The sequence below is a fragment of the Acinonyx jubatus genome, chromosome E3 (genome assembly GCF_027475565.1).
Source record: "Acinonyx jubatus isolate Ajub_Pintada_27869175 chromosome E3, VMU_Ajub_asm_v1.0, whole genome shotgun sequence".
In the NCBI taxonomy this organism is placed as follows: domain Eukaryota; kingdom Metazoa; phylum Chordata; class Mammalia; order Carnivora; family Felidae; genus Acinonyx; species Acinonyx jubatus.
The window spans coordinates 26,584,070-26,611,953 of record NC_069398.1 but is presented as its reverse complement, the minus strand read 5'-3'; the positions used below and the strand labels follow the sequence as shown (position 1 = coordinate 26,611,953).

The window sequence follows — 27,884 nt, the reverse complement described above, 5'->3', positions numbered from 1 at the left end:
CCGTCTGCTGGGTCATCTGGAGTGACACCAACAATGCGCCCTCCAGCCGCAGTAGGCGTACTGACTCAGAACTGGACAGCAAAAACAAGCAAAGGTCCTTGCCACCTTCTAGATCAGTCCTCAAAACTGGCGAGCAACTGTTGGAAGCACAATTACAACCGATTCCTGCGTCAGCCCCTCACACGTATTCAGTGAGCCCCAGAAATCTGCATTTACAATAGCACCCTCCCTCCCCAAGGTCATTCTAAAGCAGAGAGTGCTGTCTTAACAACACTGTTCTGGAGAGTCGGAGACCGAGGAGGGTAGCCTCCTAAATTCGCACCCACTCCCTGTGCAAAATGATCGGCACTGAGAGAGGACAAGCACCAGGTGCAAGTTGGCCATGGACCCAGGGAGGGCCCCCACAACGAACTACCTGCTTTCTCACAATCCACTGAGACGTTCGCTGGATCTGCTCTACCTTCTCTTCTCCCCAGGTTGGGACAGAGGCACTAAGAGATGTGGGGATTGTAGCTGACCGCCTGCTCCACCCTTTGTCTCTGCCCCTTTCCTCCTCCCCTTTCCCAGCAACACTCCCATGTCCTCAAGGTCACCCAGAATCAGGTGGAAACTGGGCCACATCACGAGACGGAGGAGGCAGCCTCCTTCAGCTGGCAACGTTGATAATTCCAACATTCAGACGCTCACCTTGGCCACACTTCGGGGAAGCGGGGGAGACAGAGGAGTGGTCCCCCAGCCACACCTTACAGACCCCAAACAGGAGTGGATTCATGTTTTGACACACAACTCTTTCTGAATCTATTTTTTTGAAGACATTTTTATTTATTCAACTTCTTGAGGCAGGACCTCTGTAAAGTATGCATATCTTAACTATACACTTAATGTACACATTTCACACATTTACTCACCCTCGAGATCAACACACAGAATGTTTCCAGCACCCAGAAGACACTATGTGTTCTCCAGTCAGAAGCCCCTGGCAAGGATAGCTATTCCCCTAACTCTTGTCATCATAGATTTACATAGCTTTATTTTGACATTCAAATAAACAGAATAATCTAGGTTGTGCTCTTTCGTGTCTCGCTTCCAATACAATTGAATACCATTAATACCATTACTCAATACCATTGAATTGGGAACCTTTTTATACAAAGCCTTTCAAAGGTTTAGGAGTTCAATGCCTTTTTTTTTTTTTTTAAAGCTAATTTACTTATTTTGAGAGAGTGTGCACATGCAAATAGGGGAGGGGCAGAGAGAGAGAGGAAGAGAGAGAATCCCAAGCAGGCTCCACGCGGTCAGCACAAAGCCCAACGTGGGGCTCGATCCCACCAACCGTGAGATCACGACCTGAACCTGAAGTCAAGAGTCAGATACTTCACCGACTGAGCCACCCAGGTGTCCCTAACGACATTTCTTTATGCAGTTAATAAATATTACAGTCAGAAAATGCTACGCATATCATGGAGGTGGGATAAAAAAATTACCGATTTGAAAAGGAGGAGATGGAAGCAGTTCTCCAGGAGTGTTAAGAAACAAGGAGCTCAAGGGGCGCCTGGGTGGCTCAGCTGGTTGAGCGTCTGACTACTGATTTCAGTTCAGGACATGATCTCATGGTTCATGAGTTCAAGTCCCGAGTCAGGCTCTGTCTGTGCTCAGTGCAGAGCCTGCTCGGGATTCTCTCTCTCTCAAGATAAATAAACACCAAAAAAAAAAAACCAAAGGAAAGAACCAAGGAGCTCTAGACCAGTAAGCCACAACTCCCAGAGACCTAAGCATCCCTGTCTGCCAGTAGGGGCCATCTCTACCCCATGACAAGCAAGACCAAAGTCTGGCACAGGCATATTGAAGGCTAATTTGATTTGTTAATTCAACAAACATTTATGGAGCACCTGATATGTGTCAAGCAGCAAGCTGAGCATTAGGGAAACATCAGGGAACAAGACAGATGAGGTTTTTGTCCTTTCAAAATTCGTAATATAACCGTAGTAGGAGTGAGGTAGGATCATCAACAAGAAAACATCATAGTATTTAATGTGATGCAGGAAGGAAACAATGTGCTGAGAAAGAATGGCAGGAGGGAATAGGTTGTTTGAGGGACAGAAAGGCCACAAACAAGGACGGGAGAGAGGCCTCTGCAAGCAGAGTGTGGCCCCCTGGCCAATTCCCAGCAAGGATGTGGGGACCTCAGGTGTAGAGCTGCAAGGATCTAGGTTTACCAACATGAATGGGCTTTAGATCCTTTAGAAAGGGGCAGCACAGTGTCTTTGAGGATGGATGGTTGAGACCCGAAGGATACAAACATGCCAACTGCCTGAAAAACTACAAGAGGGCAGACCAGGCCTGGGCAGCAAATGCAAAGGCTCTGAGGCTAGAAAGAGCCCAGTATTTAGAAGATACACTAGAGAAAATCTAAGTAGCTGGAGCGTAGTGAGAGGGAACACCAGGAGAACAGGTCAGAGGGGCTGGCAGAGAGGGCCCTGGAGCAGGGCAAAGGTTCAGATTGAATTTCAAGGGCAGTGGGAGCTATAGGAGGATTTTAAGGCAAAGGAATATCATCTGACATATTTTTAAAAGACCACTCCGGCCACTTGTAGATAATGGATCAGAGTAACGTTAGCGCCTGAGTGGATGGATCGTGAAGGCTGATAAGGAAAAGATCAAGGTAAAATGTACCTGGGAAATCTAGAGTCAGATGCCCAAGGACACCTGAGTAGCAGTGGTCTGCAGACTTCAGCAAACAACAGAATTACTCGGGGTGCTTGTGAAAATACAGACTTCTGGGCTCTAGCCAAAGTTTCTGATTCAGGAGCACAGGGATAGGCTCAAGAATTTGCATTTTTAACAAGTTTCCAGACAACACTGCTGCTGGTCTGGGGACTACACTTTGAGAACCACCGAAAAAGGCAATTGAGCACAGGAGCCTGGAGGTCTAGTGTGCAGGGGAGGCCTTAGGCTGGCCAGGTATATACCACCTGTTTACATCACATATTTAAACTTGTGGGAATGGCTGGGATCTCTCTGGGATTAGAATAGAAAAGGGCTGGGGCGCCTGGGTGACTCAGTCGGTTAAGTTCCGGACTTTGGCTCAGGTCACAATCGCACAGTTCATGGGTTTGAGCCCCAGTACAACTCTGTACTGACAACTCAGAGCCTGGAGCCTGCTTCGGATCCTGTCTCCCTCTCTCTCTCCCAAAAGTAAATAAACATTAAAAAATAAGAAGAACAGAGAAGAAGAAGAACAGAGAACTGAGTGGTTCAGTCAGTTAAGCATCTGCCTTTGGCTCAGGTCATGATTTCACGGTTCATGAGTTCGAGCCCCACATCAGACTCTTTGCTGATTCAGCTCAGACTCTCTGCCGAGCAGAGCCTGATTCAGATCCTCTGTCCCCCACCCCCTACCCCTCCCCAGCTTGTGTGCTCTCTCACACATTCTCTCTCAAAATCAAAAGAAAAAAAAAAACTTAAAAACAGGGAAGGGCAAGGGTCCAAGGATAGGGCCCTGAGGTTGTTAGTGTATACAGGTCAAGAAGATGACTGAGAAGAGACAGCCAGACAGACAGGAAGAAAATCAAAATATGGAAGCAGATCCATTTGACCCTGAACACTAGAGAACTTTCTCAGGCAAGAATCACGAAGACTGAGAAGATTCGGCATGCTGTTGCTAACTCCAATGTGTAGAAAGGCCACGAACAAGGACGGGAGAGAGGCCTCTGTGAGTGGAGTGTGACCCTCTGGCCAATTTACAGCAAGGATGTGGGGACCTCAGGTGTAGAGCCACAAGGATCTAGGTTTACCACCATGGATGAGCTTTAGATTCTTCCCCAGAGCCTGTATTAAGGCTGAGGCCTTGAGTTTAGTTCATTGAGACTGGCTGGTGTCTCTGACCTACAAAATTGATGACAAATACACGAAATCATAAATATCTGTGGCTCAGAACAGCTAAATCTGTAGTAATCAATAGTGACGATAGGAAACTGATACAGAAGAGGACAAAAAGCATTTAAAGAGGAACCAACTTCATCAAATGCTGACAAGAGTCCAGGAATCTGAGGACACAGGACTATCTTATGGATTTAACATGAAGTGCGGTCTTGGTGACATGGAGCAGGGGAAAGTGGTACTGAGGTGGGTTGAAGAGAAAAGGGAGGATAAGGACGTAGAGACAAAATAATTGAAAAACGCTCTATAGCACTTAAAAAAAATTTTTTTTAATTTCTTTTTTAACGTTTATTTATTTTTGAGACAGAGAGAGACAGAGCATGAACGGGGGAGGGTCAGAGAGAGGGAGACACAGAATCTGAAACATGCTCCAGGCTCTGAGCTGTCAACACACAGCCCGACGCGGGGCTCGAACTCACGGACTGTGAGATCATGACCTGAGCCGAAGTCGGCCGCTTAACCGACTGAGCCACCCAGGCGTCCCCCCCAAAAATTTTTTTAATGCTTATTTTTGAGAGAGAGAGAGGAAAGAGTGCGAGCAGGGGAGGGGCAGACAGAGGGAGACACAGACTCTAAAGCAGGCTCCAGGCTCTGAGCTGTCAGCACAGAGGCCCACACGGGGCTCAAACCCACAAATGGTGAGATCATGACCTGAGCCGAGCGAAGTCCGACGCTTAACCAACTGGCCACCCAGGCACCCCAACAGCTCTTTTTGAGAAGTCGAGAAGACTAGGCATGGGACCACCTGCAACAGGAGTGAGATGTGGGACAAAGGTGGGGGTGATTTTAGGAAACAGAAGCTGAAGAAATGATCCAATAGTCAAGGCATGATGGGTGCAGGAAAGAGGGGCCACCTCTCAAATCCTGGAGTGGGCAAGAGCTGCAGGCCCCAGGGAAAAAGCAGGAGCGGGTGACGTCAAGGGCCATTAGTGCTTTGCACCCCCCGCCCCCACCACCGGGGAGCAGGTATGGATTCTGTGGATTTAGTGACCGCAACGTGAAGGACAACGTTGCCTTGTTCGACTTGAAAGGCCTGTCTGCGTCTACATTTCTCTAGCACGAAAAGGTTGAGGAAAATTGAAAAAGTGGAGGTAACCCACTTAGCAAGGCCGCACACTTCCAGCAGCAGGCTGTTTCTGGAACTCCGTCCTCCCCAGCCTGCTCCCGCCTCGAGTCCCACCACAAGCCCCACCCAACCCCACCAAGTCCCGAGCCACTGCCAGTCCCGACCACCCGCGTGGCCCATCTCCCGCGCCATCCCACGCGCGCCCCCGGCGCCCCGTCTTGCCACAGGCGTCCCCTTCACGCGCCTCCTCCTGATCCACTTCTCCCCGCCAAGGGGCTCCATCTCTCCCAGCGCGGCACCGCCCCATCTTCCATCATGCTCGCACACATCCGGCTCCGGGAGTCCCTGTCACGTGCCCATCAAGTTCCGCGCATGCCCTCCACCTGCCCGGTCACGCCCCACGCGTCACTTTCACGAGCCTGGTCCCGCCCCGCGTGTTCCCGCCACGTGCCCCATCAGGCACCACACTGCCCCATCACGTGTCGCACGTCCCATCACGTGATCCACCACGCACCACCGGAGGCGCCAGGGCAGTTGGCAGCTGTTGGTGCGAAACGTTGAGCGCCTCCTCGCGGCCCCTGGACGCCACCGGCGGGAGTGGGCGGCGGGGTATAAAGGGGGTGGCTGGGCCACCGCCAGGTGGAGAACGAGGGGTTGAGGGCTCGTGCGCGTCGGCAGGCCACGTGGCGATGGGGGGCAGCACGCGGAACCCGGGGGCCCTGCAAGGGGACAACGCTTCCGGCCAGGTGAGAGGCTGGGCTTTGGGGAGCCACGGGCAGGGGGTGCCGGAGTCGGGGTGCAGGCGGGGCGCTCTGAGGTTTTGTGTTTCTCCCCGCAAGTCTCCATACCAGAGGTTAAGTCGGAGGATGCGCGACATTTCCGGGGACCGGGGCGTGTTGAAGGATGTCATCCGAGAGGGTGCTGGAGAGCTGGTGACACCCGATGCTTCCGTGCTAGGTACCGTCATCTGCCACCCAGCAGGAGATGTGAAAGTACCGGTCATCAAGTGTTTTCTGCTTTATACCTAGAAAGGTGGGAGGGAAGGCTAGGTTTAAAACACACACAAAAGAAGGGTAGACCCCGCTCGCTTTATTACAATTCGGGCTTTTAAGGGAAAGCAAGGGAACCCATCTCCCCTTTGCATGAGGCCAGTGTAAACAAGGGACATTCTGAGGCCCTTGAACCTCACAACCAAGCTCTTGAATCTCACAACCAAAGGGCAGGCATCTAAATGTTGACCAAAGATTTTCCTATCACTGTGGGTGGGAGGCGACTTGAGCACATCGAATTCCCTTTTTTTTTGTAACAGAGAATTGATATGGAGGGGTGCATGTTCTTGATTTTCCTTGTATTTTTTTTTCCTGTCCTAGTGAAATATTCCGGATATCTGGAGCACATGGACAAGCCTTTTGATTCTAATTGCTTTAGGAAAACTCCTCGCTTGATGAAACTTGGAGAGGGTAAGTTGAGATTAGCAACTACAAAAGGAGGAATTGTTTGGGGAAACTGTTCAGAGCATGGAGTCCTTGAGTTGGTTTTTCTGAGACCGGGCTTTGCTACACCAATCATGGTCTTGTCCGCATTTCCCCCTGAGGCCTAGGTACTTGGGAGATGGTTTACCTGGCAAGGTTACCTTTGCATCCCAAGAACTATTGGGCTTGTTCATTTGTCAGCTGGACACTTAATCAAGCAAGGGTTTAGTATCCATAATTCATGCTGGAAAGAGAAGAGATACTCAGATGATTAGAATATCTCCACTAACGTGGTGGAAGAGATTGATTGCATTCACAGAATTGGATGAGGTCCTGGGAGGTGTAAGTAGTGTTGCGGGAGTGTTTAATGAAGCCACAATTGATTCCAGCTGGGAAGATCAGGGAAGGCTTCATGAAGGAGGGGGTATGTAAAAGGAGCCTTGAAGTTTGAGTAAGATTTCAGGCAGGGTAGAAGCTGGGTGTGGGGTGAGGAAGCAGGAACTTCCTTGCAGGAAGAAGGAACACGAGCAGTGATGTAGAGGCCACGGAAGTCTTGGTTTGGCAACGGTGGGGGTGGCGGGGAAACAAAAGCGAAAAGTGAGTTGGGACCACAGTGCAGAACACTCGGAGTCTGTTGTGGAAAGATCTGGACTTTAGGAAGAAAGAAATTGATAGCCTTGGATTAGGATGCTGGGCGAGCTTCAGATTCTTTGTCCCTTCTTCCAGATATTACACTTTGGGGCATGGAGCTGGGCCTTCTGAGCATGCGGAGAGGAGAGCTGGCCAGGTTTCTGTTCAAACCAGCCTATGCCTATGGAACGCTGGGCTGCCCTCCCTTGATCCCCCCAAACACTACTGTCCTGTTCGAGATTGAGCTGCTTGACTTCCTGGACTCCGCTGAGTCAGACAAGTTTTGTGCCCTTTCAGCTGTAAGTTCTGGAGCACAGATATCCATACTAACAGATAGCATGCGCTAGTGTGTTTGGTAATTTCCCTACCTCGATCGTGATAGTCTGCCCCACGTCCCACCACAAGGCTCCTGTGTGGCAGTGGTAGTGGCGGCGGCGGAGTTCCCCCGCTTCCTGGTACACCTCTGAGTATGGGCAGATGTCCTAGGCCAATGCTGGGCCTTGGGTTTGTTCTGGACCCGCAGTTTGAGGTGATTTTTTTTAGTCCTCATTTGCCTCGTTTTCCCTGCAAGACCATGAACGTTGGCTTCTCAACATTAAGTTGGGTTTCTAACAAGTCAAGCATCGGTAGTGATCAGCTAGGGTGAAATATGGTTTCTTGGCCAACCCCGGATACTTGATAGCAGAAGAGAGTATTAACTAGATGGAATACCAGGACGTCAGGTGTAGATGGGGAAAGTCCCAGGCAAGTGGGAACACATGACCGCTGCCCTCATAACTCAGATGTTGTCTTTTCTTTGTGGCCTCTCACTTCACCCATCCCGTGGGTGCCATATGCACTCTCAGTCCTGCTCTCCCACCCTGTATGTGTGTCCTTAGATGTCCATCCAGGTTTGTACCTGGATATGATGTCTCCCCAGCTAAGCTGTTATTGCCTCAAGGGAGGCCCTTCCCTTTTTCTGACCTTCCCATAAAACTGGTTCTTGCAAATGCCTGGGGCCCACCTCTGGTGTACTGATTGAGAATCTCAGTGGGGGAAGGGGTGGATAGGGCCAGGACATCTGTGTTTAAAAAGAGACTTCGTGGGTGATTGACCTGTACCCAGGGCACAGCATTGTGGCCATGAAGGCCAGTAGGGCCCCGGGCAGACCAAAATCTCTTAAATGTTTGTTGGACAAATGGTGGTTGTGAGACCCGCTTTCTGTTTGGCAAGTTCCATCAGTTTCTGATTCCGTGAGACCGTGCTTCTTCAGGGAGCATCTCTAGAAGGACTGAGGGAGATCAGTGTGTGGCTCTGGTGTCTATGGTGGGAGTAGTAACAATAGCAACCCCCTTTGTCTTCTGCCGGGCATCACAGAGACGACCTCTGCAGGGGCACCAGGCCCAGTGCTTGGCACCCACACAGCAGTAAGCAGAAGTGCGTCATCTGAAGCAGAAACCCTAACATCTGTAAGAACACTTGCACTGTGGTGTCACGGCTTTCAGTTTCCTTGTTGGGTGTCCTTGTCTTTTTTCCTCAGGAGCAACAAGATCAGTTTCCACTTCAGAAGGTCCTAAAAGTGGCAGCTACCGAACGGGAGTTTGGCAACTATCTTTTCCGCCAAAGTCGTTTCTATGATGCCAAAGTGAGGTATAAACGGGTAAGGATGCTTCACAAGCATAAATTTAGGGGCACCTGCCTGGCTTAGTCATAAGGGCACGCAACTCGTGATCATGGGGTCATGAGTTTGAGCCCCAAGTTGGGTGTAGAAATTACCAAAAATAATAAATTTTTAAACTTAGACCCTGAAAATGGTCTCTTTTTTTTTTTTTTTCTTTGAGAGAGAGCATGGGGGCCTGGGGGTGGGGGCAGAGAGAATCTTAAGCAGGCTCCGTGCTCAGTTAGACATAGAGCTCAGTTCCACAACCCTGGGATCATAACCTGAGCCAAAACCAAGAGTCAGACATTCAACTGACAAAGCTACCCAGGCATCCCTGAAAATGTTTTTACAAAGTTATTGGGGTGCCTCGATGGTTCAGTCAGTTGAGTGTCCAACTCTTGATTTTTATTTTGTATTTATTTTTTTTGGCTCAGGTCATGATTTTCGCCTCAGTGTAGAGCCTGCTTGGGATAGTCTCTCCCCCGCCCTGCCCTATTCCTCCTCCTCCCCACTCCTCCCCAGCACATGCAAGCAAGCACCTTGTTGCGCATGTATGGCTCTCTTCCCGTCTCTAAAAAAAAAATCTAAAAACTTTTAAATGTTCTTGTTCTTATTTTTCATATGCAGTCTTTGAAAAAAAATCTCATTAAAAAATCCTCATGCCGGGAATAATGACTGAGAGAGGGGACATGGGATTTGAGGAGCCCAGTAATGTTCTGTGTTTGTGTCTGGATGTGGTTACGTGGGTGTGTACAGACTGTGAAAGGTTGTTGAACTGTCCACTTGTTTTACCTGTGTGTGTACATTTGTGTGTGTTTCAGTAAAAAGTCTTTAAAAGTTCTCATTCCAGGATTAGGTCCTACCAACTGATTTTCCATCCCGCTTGCCATCTTCATTTCCTGTCTCTCTGACGGTGGAGCTTTCTCTAGCTCTCTGAGGTGACTCCATTCTCACCAGGCTTCTGATTGTGGTTTGGCTTCTTGCATAGGTTATGCTGACAGGAATTCACTGTTTGCTTTGTAACTCATTCAACAAATACTATAAGCATTTTCTGTGTGCCAAACTGTGCCCTAGGTTCTAGAGGCGAGTCTAGGGGTATTCTGATTTTCTCTCATTTGCGAAGGGAGCCTAAATCAGTCAGAATTTGTATTCAGCTGTAAGCAACAGAATCCTGAAAAACTTAAATCTTCAGATTTAATTTTTATTTAAATGAGAAGGGAGGCAGTCCAAGGGTGGTAGATCAGTTCCACAAAGCCATCAGGGATTCAGGTTCCTTTTGTCTTTCTGCTCCACTGCCCTTAAACATCTCCTTGTCTTTTTCGCCCCGAGATGGTCCTTCAACCTGTAGCATCACATGGTCACCTGGGCAGGAAGGAGGGAGAGGAGAAGAGTGTGGTGTGTTCATGTTAAGAGCTCTCCAGAAGTACTCCCTTAACCCGGTGACTTTCGTTTTTATATCCTTGGCCAGACCCATATTCAGCGGGCCCCATTGACTGTAGGAAGCTAGGAAATGTAGTTGGTGTACCACTGCTTTGGGTGACGTAGAGGCTCTGCTAGAGGGGGAGGGAGATCGATATTGGGTAGGTGGCTAAAGGTATCTGCCATGTTTGGTCTCTGCGTATTGCTTGAGAGAGACACGGAGACTGGAGAATGCGTGTGTGTGTGCGCGCTTTCGGAATGCTGATAGAATCAGGGTCCTAAACGTGGAGGGTATAGGCTTGGGTTCATAGTTGGCTCAAATCGTGGATACTATTAATGTTGTAAAGTTTTTTGAAACTGAGCTTGCTCACATGGGAAAGAACTTTCCAGTGAACAGACCAGTCCTTCCATTGTTAGTCCTGTTTCCCGGGTCTGGTCCCCTGAGGTGGTCCCTCTTTAAGCCTGTTTGCTGCTTTTTCTGGCATTGTGAGTTGATACTCGACATGCTTTAGTTCCTGTTTTTAACATCTCTTGCTTCTAGTTCTGGAATGTGGATCTCTAATTCCCGCTAGGGCTTTCCCTCTGCTCTCTGGTGTTCTGGTTCAGTGTTCTTATCCTGGGCTGCCCTGTGGTTCTGTTTGTGGACTTCCTGTTGTTTTTCTCCACTTGCTCCCTTGTGCTGATAGAGCACATCCTTACATTTCAAAAATATTCTTGTAGTTCACACTTAGCAGTTGGCATACGGAGTATAGAATTCTAGGAATTCTAGCATGCAGCCATCATCCCTCAGATTTTGAAGAATATTGTTTGATTCTAGCTTTACAATGGCTGTCAGGAAGTCTGGATAAAATTTAGGTTCCTGTACCTTTATATGTGGCTTTTTCTTTTTTTCTCTGTAAGGATGTAAGGATCTTTCTTCCTCTAGCATCATTAAAATTTTACAGTGGTGTTTGTGTTTTTTAAAATTTGTTGGTATTGAACCCCTGGTGCATCTTTCAGGAAACCTGTCCTGTGTTCTGGGAAACTTCCTTCATCTATTTCTTTGGTAATTTGCCCTTGTTTCTGTCTTCTCTTTTTTGGGACTCTTGGTTGTCAGTCCTCCTGGATTGAGCCTCAACTTTCCTTTTTTTCTGTCCTTGCCCATCTCGCTTTTGCCATCCCACTGTCTTGGAGCTGTCCTGGACTCTATTTGCCATCTCGTCTGAGGAACGGTTCATTCATTTGTTTTTGTTGTTGTTTTTTTTTAACTTTCCCCAGCATTGTGTTCTTGTTTCACACATACATCAGCTTTTCTTATGTTTTGAGTATTGGTTGTAATTTTCTTCTCTCTGCTTTTCAGATTAAAAAAAAAAAACTCCATTCTTTTTCTGCCTGATTTTTTTTTTTCCCTGCCCATTGGATATTGTCCATTTGTCTTAGGTTTGGTGGTAGGTCCCAGACTCCTATCATTAGGTCAGTGATACTGTTTCTTATGTGAAAGGCTTGAGGTGAGTAAAGCAGGGCTGGTTGGTAGCTGTGCTCCGTAATGGTTTCCGATGCTGAGCACTCTTCCATCTCTCTGTGTTCCCATTTGTAGGGCAGAGCTCTGGGCCTTGTGGTTGAGAATGGTGGCCTCTAAATTCCAAGCACCGGAGGGAAAAGAGAGGGCTGAGAGTATGAACCTGTGACCCTCACACTGAGTGATGTTTTCCAGAACCTTGTCTTTTGGCTATAACCAGCAGCTGCAAGGAAAGCTAGCAAATCCCTATATTCCGATTGCATGTGTGCCCAGCCAAAAATCCTGCTACTATGGGAGAGGGGAGGACAGCCACTGGGAGACAGGAGGCTGTCTCTTCCATAGAGGCTTTCCTCAAATGTCTTGCAATCTTTGGCTGCCCATTAGGATGGGAAAGAGGCATCAGAAGTGCTTGGTAGGGCACGTCGCAGTGTGCTCACTTGGCCTCCCACGTGTCTCTGTTCACTTGTTTCCGCATAGCCACTCTGTTCTCCATTGCCTGCCTGTGTGAATGCCTGGCTACCAGCGTGCTGGGAGCCGCCGGGAGCCGAACAGGGGAACGGGACAGAGGGCCTCTCCGGCTGTTAGTGAAACGGTCGTCTAATACCCCTGTTACCAGTTTACCTCCCTCCTGCCCCCTACTGTCCCTGAATCGAGAACTCTTTTGGTTCTATTCCATTTCTCCAGAAGATAGACTCCATGATCCTGGAGGTGGTGGGGAGGAGTGGCCATCTGGATGCATAGGGACAGGGACTGAGTGGCAATGTTCAACGTGTCCTGTTTATTCAGCTCCACTTCTACAGTAGCTCTGATGGCTCGTTCTGTCAGTTCCTGGGGCTCTGAGCTGCATACTAGCTCCTTCTTTATTGGTACTCCCTTCTGCTGGGTTGGTCAGACTCTGCCATCTGTTCTGACATGTTGGGCTTGTTACCAGTTCTCTTGTTCTTTGTTCTTGTTGGATTGTGCCTTTCTGTTCCACAGGGCAGGAGAGACTAAAAGGTGAGTGTGAAGTCTGTCTTGCTCAGCCACAGGTTTTGCTACCTGCTCATGATAGAAATGTTCTCCGTCTTCAGAGCGGGAAATTGGTGTTGATTGAGTGCCATTGTTCCCAGCCTTTTGCTCAGCTTCATGTGGGATGTGCCATCTAGGCAGGGTCCTTAGCTTCACATAATGGTAACATAGGTAGGGAGATCAAAGGTACTCCCAGTGACCAAGAAATCCCTGTAGTATCTAGTACTATAGCCTTTCAGAGGAGGAAAATCTTTGTGGGCTAGCCCATCTGGTAGTGGTTTCTTGGAAGCAATGGCACGGTAGCTGAGTCTAGAAGGATGAAATGGCAGAGAAAGAGGCAGAAGATAATTCTGGGCAGGAGAAAAGGATGAGCAAAGGTGTAGAAGTGAGAAGAGCCTGTTCAAGGGCCAGTTGGTGGTCACTTAGTCTACAGCACAGGTTACATTTGGAGAATACCAGGAAAATAGAGTTCAGGTAACCAGATTCAAGAAGACCTTAAAATGTGTACGGATGGGTCTGGACTTGATGAAGAAGAAGGAAGGGGAGAGTGAGGTTATAAAAGTGATATTTAGGGAGGACGTGAAGGTTGGTAGCACGCAGATAGTGTGTAGGAGCTCGTGAGAGCCAATTGTAAAATGGCTCAGGAAGTTTTACGAGCTGGTTAATGTTACTTTGGCCGCTTGAGATCGGCCAAGGTTAAACTGTTTACACCACAGGAATGGGCACACCCTGCAAGGCACCCCTTCCCCAAGAGCTGATTGTTAAACAATTACTAGCACACCACCATATGCAGGACACGTTGAAGGGACAGACTTTTGTTAGTGAATTTTCCATTCCACGTGAGGCACTGCTTCAGGCGTGTTGCAGCTAAGCCTGTCACGGGGATCCCGGAATGTGTTTCAGAAGGTGGGAGTTGTGCAGATAAAAGTTTTGGAAATATTTTCAAAACCGAGTAACTAGACCTGATGATGATGTTTTATGAGTGACAAAGGAAACCAAAGAATAGACTTGCTTGAAGCTTTCTCATTTGAGAAAATTTTTTAAACAGGAAGAACTGGCAAAGAGATGTATTAACTTCAGTTTCACTCACTGGTGAGAACAGCCAGATAAAGGCGGCCTGTAGAAGATGGTTTCTAGGTGGCAGATTGTCCCATGATTCCGTTTAGGAATGGGGCCAGAGTTTAGGGGACAGATCCAGGTCGGTGATAGGAGACCTGAAGCAATTCAGAAGGTGTGAGGGCAATGGACAGAAACTTCTGTGACAAATGCCTGGGGCTTGGAGATGAAAGGGGAGGCAAAAGAAGGCTGGTGGCTCTGTGCCTCCGGCACCATCTTGTCTGATGTGTTTTCCAGTTTGGCTGTCGTCTTCCAAATGGGGTCCTGCCTGTGAGTCACACTGACACTGCTCAGGCTTTGTCTTCATCGCTTTTCTTCCTTTGCTATTGTTAGAATTCACATACCATGAAGTTTACACTTTTAAAATGCAGTTTAGTGCTTTGTCGTGTATTCATGAGGTTGTGCATCTATCGACACGACATAATTCCAGGTCGTTTCATCACCTTGAAAAGAAGCCTTGCACCTGTTGGCAGTTCTTCTCCTATCCCTCAACACCCCTTGATCACTCCTGTTTTGCTTTGTTTCTATGAATTTGCCTATTCCTAGACATTGTACATAAATAGAATCCCCAAATGTGTGGTGCTCTGTGTCTAGCTTCTTTCACTTAGGTGAACTTTGAAAATACATTGCTCTGTTGTAATGTGTATTAATGCTCTGTTCTTTCTTTAAAAATTTTGTCTCAATTTTGATAAAAATGTGCAAACCTAAAATTCATCATTTTGATTATGTTCAGGTATGCAATCCAGTGGTATTAAGTACATTCAGTATTGTGAAACTGTCATTACCACTGCCCATTTCTGGCCCTTTTCATTATCCCAAACGTTGTTTAGCTATTAAACAGTAACTCCCCATTCTCCCCCTCCTCCAGCCCCAGTAATCTTTATTTCTACTTCATGCTTCTCTGAATTTGTCTCTCATGGGTACTCATATAAGTGGAATCCTACAATATTTGTCCTTTTGTGATTGGCTTCTTTCACTTGGCATAGTATTTTCAAGGTTCATCCATGTTCTAGCATATACCAAATTTCATTCGTTTTAAGGTTGAACGATATATTGTGTGGATTTAACTGGGTTTTGTTCATTCATCGGTTGGTGGACACTTGGGTTGTTGTTTCCTCTTTTTGGCTACTGTGAATAATGTTGCTTTTACATTGGCGTACAAGTTCTTGTGTAGACCGAAGTTTTCATTTTTCTTGGGTTTTTGCCTAGGAGTGCAAGTGCTGGCTCATGTAGTAACTCCCTTGGTTAACTTTTTGAAATACTGCCAAACTATTTTCCATAGTGGCTGCAACATTTCACATTTCACATTTCACATTCCCACCAACAATACAAGGGTTCCAGTTACTCTGCGTCCTCACCAATGCTTGTTTTCCATCTTTCAAATTATAGGCATCCTAGCGGGTGTGGAGTGGTATCTCATGATTTTGACTGCACTTCCTGATAACTAAAAAGATGTTGCCCATCTTTTTATGTGTTTATTGGCTATTTGTAGGTCGTATTTGGAGAAATGTCAGTTCATATTCTTTGTCCGTTTTTTTTTTAATGTTTGTTTATTTTTGAGAGACAGAGACAGAGTGTGAGCAGGGAAGGGGGCAGGAAAGAGGGAGATACAGAATCCAAAGCAGGCTCCAGACTCTGAGCTGTTGGTTCAGAGCCTGACACGGGGCTTGAACTCCCAAACCCTGAGATCATGACCTGAGCTGAAGTCAGACGCTTAACCAACTGAGCCACCCAGGAGCCCCTTCTTTGCCCATTTTTAATTGGATTTTCTTCTTATACTTATAAAAGTTATTTATATTGTCTGGATAGTAGGTTCTTCTTAAATATGATTTACAGATATTTTCTCCGATTCTGTGAGTTGTCATTTCACATTCTTTTTCTTTTCAGGAATGTACAAGTGTCTTTTCATTCAAAAATACAAAATCATCTATAGGCATACACAGTGACATCAGTAAGCCACTGTGTTATTAGTTTAAACCAGTAAATGATGGTTATAGTGACTTTTTTCATTTTCTTTGTTTTCTTGATAATATCCTTTGAAACACAAAAGTTTTTAAACTTGAAGTCCAGCTTATCTTTTTTATGTGCGTGATTTGTGCTTTGCATGTCATGTCTAAGAAACCATTATCCAAAGTCAGAAAGATTTATATCTGTTTTCTTCTAAGAGTCTTACAGTTAACTCCTCCATTTAGGTGTATGATCCATTTTGTTAGCATTTGTATATGTGTGAAGTGGAAATCCAACCTCACTCTTTTGCATATTGACAACCAGTTGTCCCAGCACCATTTGTTGAAAAGACTACTCTTTCCTCGTTGAATGGGGGTGGTACCCTTGTTGAAAATCCATTGACTCTATACAAGTGTAGGTTTGTTTCTGGACTCTCAATCTACATTCTCCATTCCATTCTCTTGATCTGTGTGTGTCCAAACCACTCTGGCTTGCTTACTGTAGCTTTGTAATAAGCTTTGAAATTGAAAGTGTGAGTCTTCCATTTTTATTCTTGTTTTAAGTATTGTTTTGGCTACTTGACATCCCTTGAATTCCCATGCAAACTTTCAGATCAGCTTGACCATTTCTGCAAAGATTGTTGAAATTTTGGTAGTGGTTGCTTTGAATTTACGTATCAACCTTGGGAGTATTGCCTTCCTATTAAGTCTTATGATCCATGGACAGGGAATGTATTTCCATTCAGGCCTTTAGTTTTTTCTTTAAAAAAAATTTTTTTTAACGTTTATTTATTTTTGAGACAGAGAGAGACAAAGCATGAACGGGGGAGGGTCAGAGAGAGGGAGACACAGAATCTGAAACAGGCTCCAGGCTCTGAGCTGTCAGCACAGAGCCTGACGCGGGACTCGAACTCACGGACCGCGAGATCATGACCTGAGCCGAAGTCAGCCGCTTAACTGACTGAGCCACCCAGGCGCCCCAGGCCTTTAGTTTTTTCAACAGTGTTTTGTAGTTTCCAATATACAGTTCTTGCATTTTAAATTTATCGTGACTTCATTTTGATGCTATTGTAAATGGAGTTGTCCTCATTTTTGGATTGTTTATTGTTGGAGTATAGACTTACAGCTAACTCTCCTGTGTTGATCTTGAACTCATTTTTTTTTTTTTTTTTTAGCTCTAATACATTTTTTTTCTGGATTCTTAGGGCTTTTAATAGCAAGATTACATACCTCCTCTTGACTACCTATTTTCCTTGTCCACAGGCCTTGCTGCTGCTTCACCGGCGATCAGCACCCCCTGAAGAGCAGCACCTGGTGGAAGCAGCCAAGCTTCTTGTCCTCCTTAACCTGTCCTTTACATACCTGAAGCTGGAGCGGCCCGCCACGGCCCTGCGTTATGGAGAACAGGCTCTGATCATTGACCGGAAGAATGCCAAGGCCCTCTTCCGGTGCGGACAGGTGTGTTGGAGGGCAGGGACTGGGGAACGAATGCCCAAGAAAAGGTAGTGGTGATGTTCAACTTGGGCCCTAGAAAAACACTGTCTTTCCTAACCAAGTGTGTTTTTAAAACTCCATCCTTTGACAGGCCTGTCTTATCATGACTGAGTATCAGAAGGCTCGAGATTTTCTAGTCCGAGCCCAGAAGGAACAGCCCTTCAATCATGACATCAATAACGAGCTGAAGAAACTGGCCAGGTGAGACCTCTGTTTGCGGGAGTACGAACCAAAGAGAGAGAGATGAGCCTTGGGGCTGCGGTTCATGTCTGTCCACCTGGCGAAGGACTATTTGGCAATGTTGTGTGGAGCGTGTTACAAGGCAGTGCCCCCTAGAGCTGGCTTTAAGAAGTGCTAAACTAACAGCTCCCACTGAGGAGCCTGGGACAAACTTCAAAACTGCAAATCCGGATCCTATCCCATCTCCCTATTCCCCACCCCTTACCCCCAAAGTAAGCACTCTGTAACAGGCGGGCCAGTGTAATTTTTTGAAAAGGTCTTGTTCTTCAGATACTTTCCCCTACTTGCCACAACTGAAAACCACTGTTCTTAACAGAATGCAGAAATGTGTCTTGTAGATCCTGGTTTGATCTGCAGTGGATCTTTCAGGTCTAATTCATACCCAGAGGGTGACTTTTTGTTATCCAAGTAATACCAGTACCAGTCTTTCAGTAGTGTAGCTTTTTGTGATTACAGAAGTTACTTTCAAAGTTTTCTACTTTGACTATATCAACATATAAATAAGAGTTGTCCATAATAATCTGTCCAGTTTCTTAGGTATCATTTTTTTGTTCTTCTCTACTGGTAAGATTCTCTACTCCTGTTGACATTAAACATTTAATCTGGATTGCTAGTTGAAGCCCCTTGATGTTAAAAAAAAAAAAAATCCTGTGTGCACCCCTTACACTTGAATCCATTTGTTGTATTTCAGGCCTTTTAAGACTGTCCAGAAATCTCTTTTCTGATTGTTTTTAAACTGAAATATTTATTACGTAATTAGACTAAGTTCTACACCCAACATGGGACTTGAACTTACAACCCAGAGATCAGGAGTCACATGTTCTACTGACTGAGCCAGCCAGGCACCCCTCTTCTTTGGTTTTTAAAAGTATCCTGTCCCACCTGGGTGCCAAAAATAATAAGTGTATCCTTTGAAGATACTTACAAGTCCGATGTAGAAATTTTGGAATCTGACCATTATTTAGCAAAGAAATCTCAAGATAAATCTGAGGTCACCGAGTATGAGGCCATTTGGGAAGACTCAGCCTGGCAGCCCTTACAGTGGCTCCAGCCTTTAAGGTTGTCATCTTCTCAGATTGTGGGCTTCATGTTGTCCATATGCTTCTTAAACAGCCCTTCCCTGGGAGCCTCTCCTGGTTCCCCTACACGTCCGGCTTCCATCGCCTCCAGATTCAGTTCAGGGCTTGCTGAATTTTCAATGTTTCTGGACCTGAGTGGAGTATTCTAGCCACCAGATGTCACCTCCTACAAAGACAGACTTTCTCTAATGTGTATTTTTGTCTCCAGCTATTACAGGGACTACACAGATAAAGAGAAAGAAATGTGTCACCGAATGTTCGCTGCTTATGATAATGGCTCTACAGTAGGAGAAAATTGAAGGTAATCAAAGGGCTGAAGCATGCAAGGCTTCAGGATTTTGTCCAGTATATGGAAGGATGGTTGTTCTCCTCAGCCCACTAGTGAATAGTGGCTGTCTACAAGTGAGTATAGATGGGAGGGGTAGAAAGTTCCTGCGGGAAGCTAATGGCACAGTGACTGTGTAGAGTGCATATACCATAGGCCTTCTCATGAAGATGATCATGGTGAAGATTGGAAAGTTCCAGAGCTGGAGATTCAATTTATAGGTGGAGGCGGTCTTAAGCCTTAAAATTAAAAACTTTTTCCATGTTTTATGTTAACCTTTCCCTCCCAGTAGCTCGGAACATGAAACTGTTGAGTATAGTCATTAATGTGATGGTTTATCTGGGCTTTGCAATGAAGAGTAATGCCCTTCTTAATCTGTTTTTTCCTGGAAGCCTCCAGCATCACTTTATGTCTAACACATTGTTAAGACAAAATCCAGATGTTGGGCAGTAGGGATGAGCTGTGACTCTTAAGTTCTGCTTACTGTCAGTTGGAGAGATTTGAAGGTGTTGGAACCGCCAGGGATCACAACCTAACTTTCCTGCTGCAGCAAATGCCTTGTGATTTAGCAGGCACAGGGTTAAGGTTCCCCTGTGAGTTCATGAGATAATTCTCTAGTCTGGTTTACTATTACTTAAGAAAATTAATGGAAACAAAATCACCTGCCTTAAACACCTGCTTTGCTGGGTAGATAACTCAGCTCTCTTGAGAGAAGTTAAACAAGGAGCAACAAGAAAACAGCTGCCGAATGGGCTCATGGTAATAAATCTCTCCTTTGTTGCTACCTACATCTCTCTACAAAAGAGATTGGAGAGAAGAAGGCAGTGAAAAGGCCTATTCATCCCAGACATTTTCGCAAGTGATCTAAAAGCTGCTGTTCTCTGCCCTGTCAAAAACAACCAGTCGGTATCAGAAGTAAATGTTGCCTTTATCACAAGCTCTGACCCAGTGACCCTGGCCTTTGGGTCTTTCGGGGACATTGAAGTATTAGTGGGTTTTCTGAACTGAGACGTGAGCCAGAATACTTCTCCTATTTGGCTACTGTTAATGTCCAGCAGGAAGAGAGGTTTGCTGGCTTTTTGCCAGACGTTTTGGACTGTTGTGTCATCTGGCATGTCGTACCATTTAGTGGAGACCCAGTTCTTCCAGGGTCTGTCCTGGAAACAGATCTTGAAAAATCCAGCAGGGCAGCTCCTCATCGTTGTCTCTAACCCCCCAGCTTTCTCCGTCTCGAAGGTGTTTTGGACATGATGAGTTTTTAGATGGCTTCCCAGATATTCCTAAGTTTTGGGTGTTTTGTCAAATTAGGAATGACTGTGTTTGAGTCTAAAATGGCCATTATTGGGGAGGCCTGGGTGGCTCAGTTAGGCATCAGACTTCAGCTCAGGTCACGATGTCACAGTTCGTGGGTTCGAGCCCCGTGTAGGGCTCTGTGCTGACAGCTCAGGGCCTAGAGCCTGCAAAATGGCTATTCTTGTCTTACTGCCACTACTGTTGAGATTGTGACATATTTTGGCTTTTCGGTCTGCAGTGTTCTATCACTTAACAAGTTTTAAGATTCTTTCGACAACCTAGTTTTGACACAGTTGGTTCTTGTTTTCCAAGATGTTAAATACTAGTGATCTGTCTGCATCTTGTCTTATAAGATGTTGGTCCTCCTGGTGGAATGAGTGTTCTCTTAATTACAGTCTCGAAGTTTCCACTTATAACAGACTACATTTTTGGAGATCAGAGACCGTGTGTTTTCTGTCTTTGTATTTTCTAGTGTCTGGAAGCTTGCCCAGCACATAATTGGCACTCAGTAAATGTTGGTCGGATCAAGTGTAAAATAGCCGAAATGCTAAACCAGCCTTTTTGAAACCATATCCTCCAAGCTGGCTCTTGTATTGGCTGTCAGGACCCTCATTATTGCCAGTGACAGAAACCTGTCTTCAACGAGCATCAGCTAAAAAAGAGATTTGCTGAAGGGATTTGGGGCACTCACAGAATCGGAGTTGAACAGCCAGTACTTGAGCAGGTGGACACCTGCGGTTTTGAAGGCCTCAACAACTTTGTCTCCTCTGCTTCATGCTCTCCTACTGTAGAGTGCCCAAGTGTCCTTTCACAGCCTTTCTATTTGGGAGCGGGCTCTTCCCTACCCCCACACCTTCCTCTTCTTCCTATACCAGCCAGGGCTCCAGCTTGAAAACTCCTGAAGCGGGACTCTGGCCTGTTACCGTGTGTTGAGTCCCACGAGTGGCTCCCTTCTTAGCGCTGCATAGTAGGGCGGGGGAGCAATGACTGAAGCAAGAAAGCCACTTGTCTCAGAACACAAAGGGGAGGAAGGGGAGGGGCAGATTCGAGGGAAGATGCCCATCAAGGGTATTTAGCTGTTGCAGCTCTCACTGTTCTGCAGAGTGTGACTTCTGTCTCACTCTAGCGGAGGCAGCGGGTTGAACGAGGCATCTCTTTGCGGCTGCTGCTCTGCTGGCATCTCCACGGTGCAAAGGAGCAGACACGGCATTGCCATTGCGGCACCCTTTTTCCTCTGGGTGGATCTCCAGAGGGTATGTCGACCACACACGTACTTCTGGATGGGCGTATTCTTGGGGTGATCTAAGAGGTCAAGATGGAAGTCAACCTTTCGACTCCTGCACTTTGGAAGGCCTGAAGGTTTATAGCAAACCCCGAGCTGGTGTATGATAAGCTGTTTTGAAGCTGCAAACAAACCTGTGGTTTGCAGTGCAGTGGATGCAGTGTTCCTGCAGGTGTACTTAACGGTGTTCAGACTTTGACAACTAGACGTTTCCTAGCTACCTACTTGGTGGAGACCTCCCATAGCTCCCTCCCGAGTACTAGTGGTTTCACCGGGGCCACCAGAGGGCTTTTATAACAGGTGCCAACCTAGTTGGAAACACTTGGGGTAGTGTTCTAACCTTTTTCCTAGTTCTGTTTCTGTGCCTTGTGTTGCTCTCTTCAGTTAGAGCTTGAGTATGTCCTTCTTGTCCTGACATGCTAGCAGCATCTGAGACCGTTGCCATACTTCTGTCGTGTCTGGAAAAGAGACGTAAAGTGAGCACCGTAGCTATTTTCAGCTGTTTAAATGGTTGACCTAAAATAGGTGAATTCAGGGGTGCCTGGGTGGCTCAGTGGTGTGTTCAATTCCTTATTTCGGCCCAGGTCATGATCGCAGGGTCACGGGATCGGACCCAGCGTAAGATTCCACACACAGCACCCCCCAGATTCCCTCCCTCCCTCTATCTCTGCCCCCCCCCCCCCTTGTGCTCTGTCTCTCTCAAAATAAATATTGTTTAAAAAATAGGTGGATTTAGGGACAGTATCACCTATGCTCCCTTTGTGTGATAAGAATATTACTAACTGAAAACCCAATGTGTGTGTGTTTGTTTTTAAGAGCTTTTGTTTTCCCTACAATTTATAAATGCCTTTGTTTTTGTTTGTTGAACTGTTTGCCTTTATCCTTACCTCTTTAAAACTCTAGTACCAGGGGTGCCTGGTCAGTTAACTTAGTTAAGTGTCTGACTCTTGATTTTTGGCTCATGTCGTGATCTCATGGTTTGTGAGTTCGAGCCTCTCATTGGGCTGTGTGCTGAGAGCACAGACCCTGCTTGGGATTCTCTCTTTGACCCTCCCCCACTTGTGCATGTGTTCTCTCTCAAAAAATAAACTTTAAAAATCCTACATATTAAAACTCTGTGATACCATTTAGTCTAGGACTTCCCTTTCTTCTCAGGGACTTCCCTCTTAGAAATCTCCCATTTTGTGTACCAATCCGTTGAGAATGTTCCATAGGCCTGATGCATAACTGCCATTCTGGGATTTCTTTTATCTGCTGGGCTGAATCCACTATTTACTGGCTCTCTTTTCTTGGTTTACTTCCTTGTGTGGATATTCTCAAATAACATCCAAAAATTGGATGTATAATAGATAAATTTTTCCACTCCTTCTGTGTCCAGTTCACACTTGATTACACACTTTATAGCTTGGTATAGATTTTAGAACGAAAAGAATCCCCTCCCTAGTTAGAACCTATCCCCCATTTCAAAGCTCCCTTTCTCATTAGAAACGAACCCCCTATTAGGACTTGCCTCCCACAGTAACTATCCCCACCCCCAGACCCCACTTACAAGATCTCCACTCTAAGACTGTGCATCCCTCCCGACTTAGCCCTCACAGCTTTCCCCTCAGGCACCTCCACCCCCAGTGCCACTCCTGTCAGTAGTCCTGCCCCTTCTCAGAGCTCCTCCTCCTCAACTCCAGATGCTGGTAAAAATGTATCTCTATTTTTAACTCCTCTAAAATTTCAGTGTGTGTCCAGGTGCCCCCAGATGCTCAAGTGCTTCACATAGGTACCTTAATTCTAGAGGTTCATGTTCTTGAGAGCTAAGAAATTCTTCTATATTTCCTTAATGACATTTCCCCCCTTCTTTTTCCCTCTCTTCTTGTTCTAGGACTCCTGTTGGTTGGATGTTAGACCTTCTGCAGGGATCCTCTATATCCTTTATGTTTCTTTACATTTTTTAAAATATTTATTTTTGAGAGAGAGTACAAGCAGGGGAGGGGCAGAGAGAGAGAGAGAGAGACACGGAGACACAGAATCTGAAGCAGGCTCCACACCCTGAGCTATGAGCACAGAACCCAATGAGAGACCATGGAACTCCCAAACCATGAGGTCATGACCTGAGCCCAGGTCGGACGTTTAACTGACTGAGCCACCCATAAACCTTTACGTTTCTGTAAAATTGTCTCTCTTAACTCCCTCACTGCCCTGCCTCCTGCCAGGAAACATACCTCATTTCCAACTCTCTCCTGTTGGCTTTTTTTCATTTCAGCAAATATTTGAAACCACGAGATCTTTTCAGATTTCCCTCTTTTATAGTTTCCCTCTCTCTCTCCACCTTTGTATTATGAAATATCTCAAACTTAGACAAGTAGAATAATAGGATTTCCCCCATGTATTCAGCATTCAGGTTTAATAGTATCAACATAGAACCAGTGTTTCCATCTGTGACCTCACCCATTTCTTCCCCACCCCTAGCACTGTTGGTGTAATTTGAAGTGGATCCTAATAATACTGTCATTTCATCCACAAGGATTTCCCATTTCCTTATGTACCTCTAAAAAATAAGGACCATTCTTGCACATTTCTTTTGTTCTCTGAAATGTTTATTTTTCTGCTTACTTGCTTTCATCTTTCTCTTTTCCATGTTTCATGTTGCAGATTTTCCACAGTTGTTTTTTGGTTGCCTGTTCACACTTTAGAATGTAGCAATAGAAAAATTGATCAGGAGTTCTGTTAGGGGAGCCTGGCTAGCTCAGTCAGTTAAGTGTCAGACTCACGTTTTCAGCTCAGGTCATGATCTCATGGTTTGTGAGTTTGAGCCCCGCGTCGGGCTCTGTGCTGATGCACGGAGCCTGCTTGGGATTTTCTCTCTCCTTCTCTCTCTGCCCCTCCTCCACTCATGCTGTCTCTGTCTCTCTCAAGATAAATAAATAAACTTAAAATAAAAAACTTCTGTATACCCGGGCAGGATATCCACTCACTCACTCTTAAGGCTGAGCAGGTGGGAACCAATCAAAATGCTTTGAGATCCTTAAATACCAGAAGGAAGGGGATTTGCACTGGGCCCCAGCTCTTAACAATAGTTTCCCCCAAAATTTTTTCCTCAGGTGGATTTTTCTGGCTGAAACAGTGGACACAAGTGCTACATTATCTTAACTGTACATCGCCAATTTCTAGTGAAGTTGAGCGGCTTTTTGTGTTTTTAATTGGCTCTCTCTACTGTTAAAGCAACTTGCCTCTTGATCTCCTTTGCCTGCTCTCGTTTTGGGTCTTTATATTTGTAAAAACCCTTTTTTATGTGAAGGATGTTAATTAAATGTTATGTAACTTGAAATATTCTCCCAGCTGTTTTGCCTATTGATACAGTTACTCATGTCACTGTTTCTGTATGGCTTTTGGAATTCACGTTATGCTTCTGTCTGACCTATGGGAGTAAGGCCGAGCTCCGTAATGAGCTAGCAGGAGTGCCCCAAGTGAAGGGTTTTCAACAGTTCTTCCTGGAGTCCGAGCACTATTGTAGGTCTGTTCTCAAACCCATTCATCTTTCCGACATTCCTGAGGGAGAAATGATTGTTTCCACTTTACAGATTGGGAAAGGCATGAAGCTCAGAGAATTAGACCATTTCCCTGTGGAGGTCTTTGTGCTTATGAATAAACAACTCTGACCATTTTCATTGGATTTGAAATCTAAACCCCAGATGATATCTGAAGCTTTAAATATATTCAGCAGCTCTCTTCAGTTGGAGTGTTACCACCAGGTGCCCATGGATTTTTCTCCCTCACTTAGATGTTTAAGAATTTCTTCCTTTTTTTCCTGCTTTCCATACTTAAGCTGAAGCCTTTGAGCTGTAGAATTAAGAGGATTGAGCCATGTTGTGTGGCCAGCCTCAGGGAAAGAGTATCTTAACAGACTTAAAAAAGAAAAAAAAGAAGAAGAATGTTTTCTGGGAAGCCAGAGCAGCTCCCAGGAGGCTCAGGTGGAAATAAAGGCCATGCTGCAGAGAATACATTCCTGTTCGCTGAAATTCTGAGATTTCGTCCTGCTTCAGAGAGTTGGCCTAAAGTGAGCACTAAAGCAGCAGGCCCCACAGAGCTTGGTGCCACCACAGAAGCTAGAGATGTCCTCTGGGGTCAGGGGTTCCCTCGTTCCAAAATAGCCTTCCTGTGTCCGGCCGGGCTAGTCCGTTGCCAGGAAACCCTAGGAGCAAATCATCTTTTCCCCATATCCAGTATGTGACTGGATCTAGATGGGGAATCTCTTTGATCCCCCTCTTCCCAAAGAGATTAAGAAGAAACTCACAAATCGATGCTTGAGTCTATAAGGATGTTTCATGCCTCCAGTTAGACTCGTCTGAGTCCTGAACAAATAACTCATTTAAAGGTATTTTTGTAATTTTATATATTATTATTCTGACTTTATTCCTCTGAGTCTCCACTTTTTTTTTTTCCTCTCAATCTCCAACTTTTTTTTTTCTCTCCTCAAAATGTAGTTGTATTTTCCCCAGGGTAACTGGGCCAGGCAGGCGCTCCCTTGTTGTCAGATGAGGGCCCTGTCGGTTTTTCAGGCAAACTGTTAGACACAGTCCCTTGATCTTTTGAATATCTGTGAAATGCCTTTTCTCCCAGCTCAGGAGGTATCACTGAAGTCATCCCTTTGTTGTGTGACTATAAATAACTCCACTCAGGTTGGCACCTTTTCATTCTACCCCTGCCTGGGAAGGCATTTCCCCTGGCAGAGTTTCTTTGGCCCCTTCACTCCTCTTCACATCCTCTCTTGGCACCTGTGATGGGCCTGAAACCTGCTTCCTCCTAAGGTTTACTTCAGTCCATTCTGTGCTCTCTGTGCATGAGGTATCAGTGAGGGCTATTTAATTAAATTGCAGGAGATCACTAGGTTCCTTTTTCTGATTTTCAAAATCTGCAATTGTGGAAGTGCCCTTTACCATTCACTGCAGGGTTGATAAATGGGAAATTGGGCTTCTCCGTCTTCACTCCCTTGCTGTGACTGTAGCAAAGTCCTCAAACCCCTCTGGGCTTCGATCGCATCATGTGTAGGATGAAGTGATTGGATCTGTAGGGTCACTGTGTATTTCCTGAGGTTCTGTCAGATGTTGGCTTAGTCCGTTTTAATTTCTTGGGTTCCTAACCCGGTTCATAAACCCTGCCTCCAGGCATATGTAATCCCAGACACCGATCTAAGTGAACAAGGGTACAGGCGCACATAATGAACGGAGAGAGGCTAAGCAATAAGGAATGAACATCAAGTGTCTTAGTGTCTTGGGACACCTGAGGGAGAAGACAGTCTTAGCTGGTTTTCCTGGCTGCCCTCCTCAGGGTTTTGCAGAGAAGCTAGAAACATGGGAGTGAAGCTGAGAGGAACTGGGATGAGCCCCAAAGTTTCAAGAATCCAGTGAACGGTTTTCAAATCTAATAGACAAAGGGAGGGAGCTATGAGCAAAAATCACCTCTAGCACAGAGGACACAGTCTGCCCTGTTGTGACCACACCCACAACGGTCATTTTCACACTCGAAACCAGAAAAGCTGTGAGAGACAGATGCAGGCATTTTCTCTACAATTCTTGTTGGCATCCTGATCTATCATAGGGCTTGTTTGTGGTTTTCTTTTTTGGGGCAGGGGGTAGGTGAGTTTATTGTGATATCCATGAGGATAGAGCAAATTTCTCTGTACTCCTATTGCCACTAGAACAAATGGCCCGTAGAGGCTGCTTGCATTCCTTGGCTAGTGGCCCCTTTCTTCATCTTCAAAGCCGTCAACATAGCATCTTCAGTCTCCCCCTGCCATGAATCTCTCTCTCTCTATCCTTCCCTCCTCTCTTCTTCTGTCCTGTTCTCTTCTCTTTTTCTGACCCTCCTGCCTCTTCCTGCCTCCTCCTTGCAAAGAAGAATCCTTCTGAATGTGCTGGGCCCACCCAAGTAATCCAGGTTAATCTCCCATCTCAAGATCCTTAATTTAATGGTCAGGTTCTCCTTGCCACTCTAATGGTAGCATACATACATAGTGTGAGGTTCCAGATGTTAAGACATGGACGTCTTTGGGGGATGCATTTATAACAACAACTGCTGGGAAACCACACATCTCTTTAAGATAACTCACAATCCTACATCCTAAATGTTCTGCACTTAATCCTTGTATCCCAAATAAGGTCACCGTAACAGCCTTCTTTGGAATCTTTCCTCTCTCGTAGTATAATCCCTTCTGGTGGCTGGGGGAATAATGGAGATCAGGGGGAAACCCTGGGACCAGGAGACTGCCACAGCCAACCTCACAGCTAGCAGATGAGGGCCTGAATGCAGATACGGGGTGAGTGGAGAGAGAAGAAATTCAGGGACTGCTTTTGGTGGCAAGAATCACAGTTTGGTATTGCAGCAGGGGAAGGAATCAAGAATGATCCCCAGATTTCCAGCTCCAATAACTGGGTCCATGGAGGGGTT

The 27,884-nt window shown here is 46.0% G+C and overlaps 2 protein-coding genes across 10 annotated transcripts in view; one reads left to right on the top strand and one right to left on the bottom strand.

Annotated features, from left to right (window-relative positions):
- The window catches only part of LOC106980710 (E3 ubiquitin-protein ligase TRIM50), a 45,304-nt gene that overhangs the window by 8,290 nt on the left and 9,130 nt on the right, over positions 1–27,884 (bottom strand). Inside the window, exon 2 of one of the 2 annotated variants that reach the window (XM_053213220.1) lies at positions 5,250–6,029. In XM_053213220.1, coding sequence (XP_053069195.1) covers positions 5,250–5,312 — 63 coding nt within the window. In that variant the 5' untranslated portion in view covers positions 5,313–6,029. Of the gene's footprint in view, positions 1–415; positions 1,692–5,249; positions 6,030–27,884 lie in introns of those variants that run through there. The other variant, XM_027041961.2, reaches the window with a different exon arrangement.
- The window catches only part of FKBP6 (FKBP prolyl isomerase family member 6 (inactive)), a 77,739-nt gene continuing 55,358 nt past the window's right edge, over positions 5,504–27,884 (top strand). For 5 of the 8 annotated variants that reach the window (XR_008294571.1, XR_008294572.1, XM_027041967.2 and 2 more), the window contains exons 1-8: positions 5,558–5,751; positions 5,845–5,962; positions 6,376–6,465; positions 7,204–7,406; positions 8,627–8,746; positions 16,997–17,191; positions 17,319–17,428; positions 18,755–18,847. Coding sequence is in view for 6 of the 8 variants with exons in the window: in XM_027041967.2 (XP_026897768.1) it covers positions 5,695–5,751; positions 5,845–5,962; positions 6,376–6,465; positions 7,204–7,406; positions 8,627–8,746; positions 16,997–17,191; positions 17,319–17,428; positions 18,755–18,845 (984 nt within the window). In the remaining 2 variants the exon portion in view is untranslated. The other 3 variants (XM_027041966.2, XM_027041965.2, XM_015078792.3) reach the window with 3 other exon arrangements.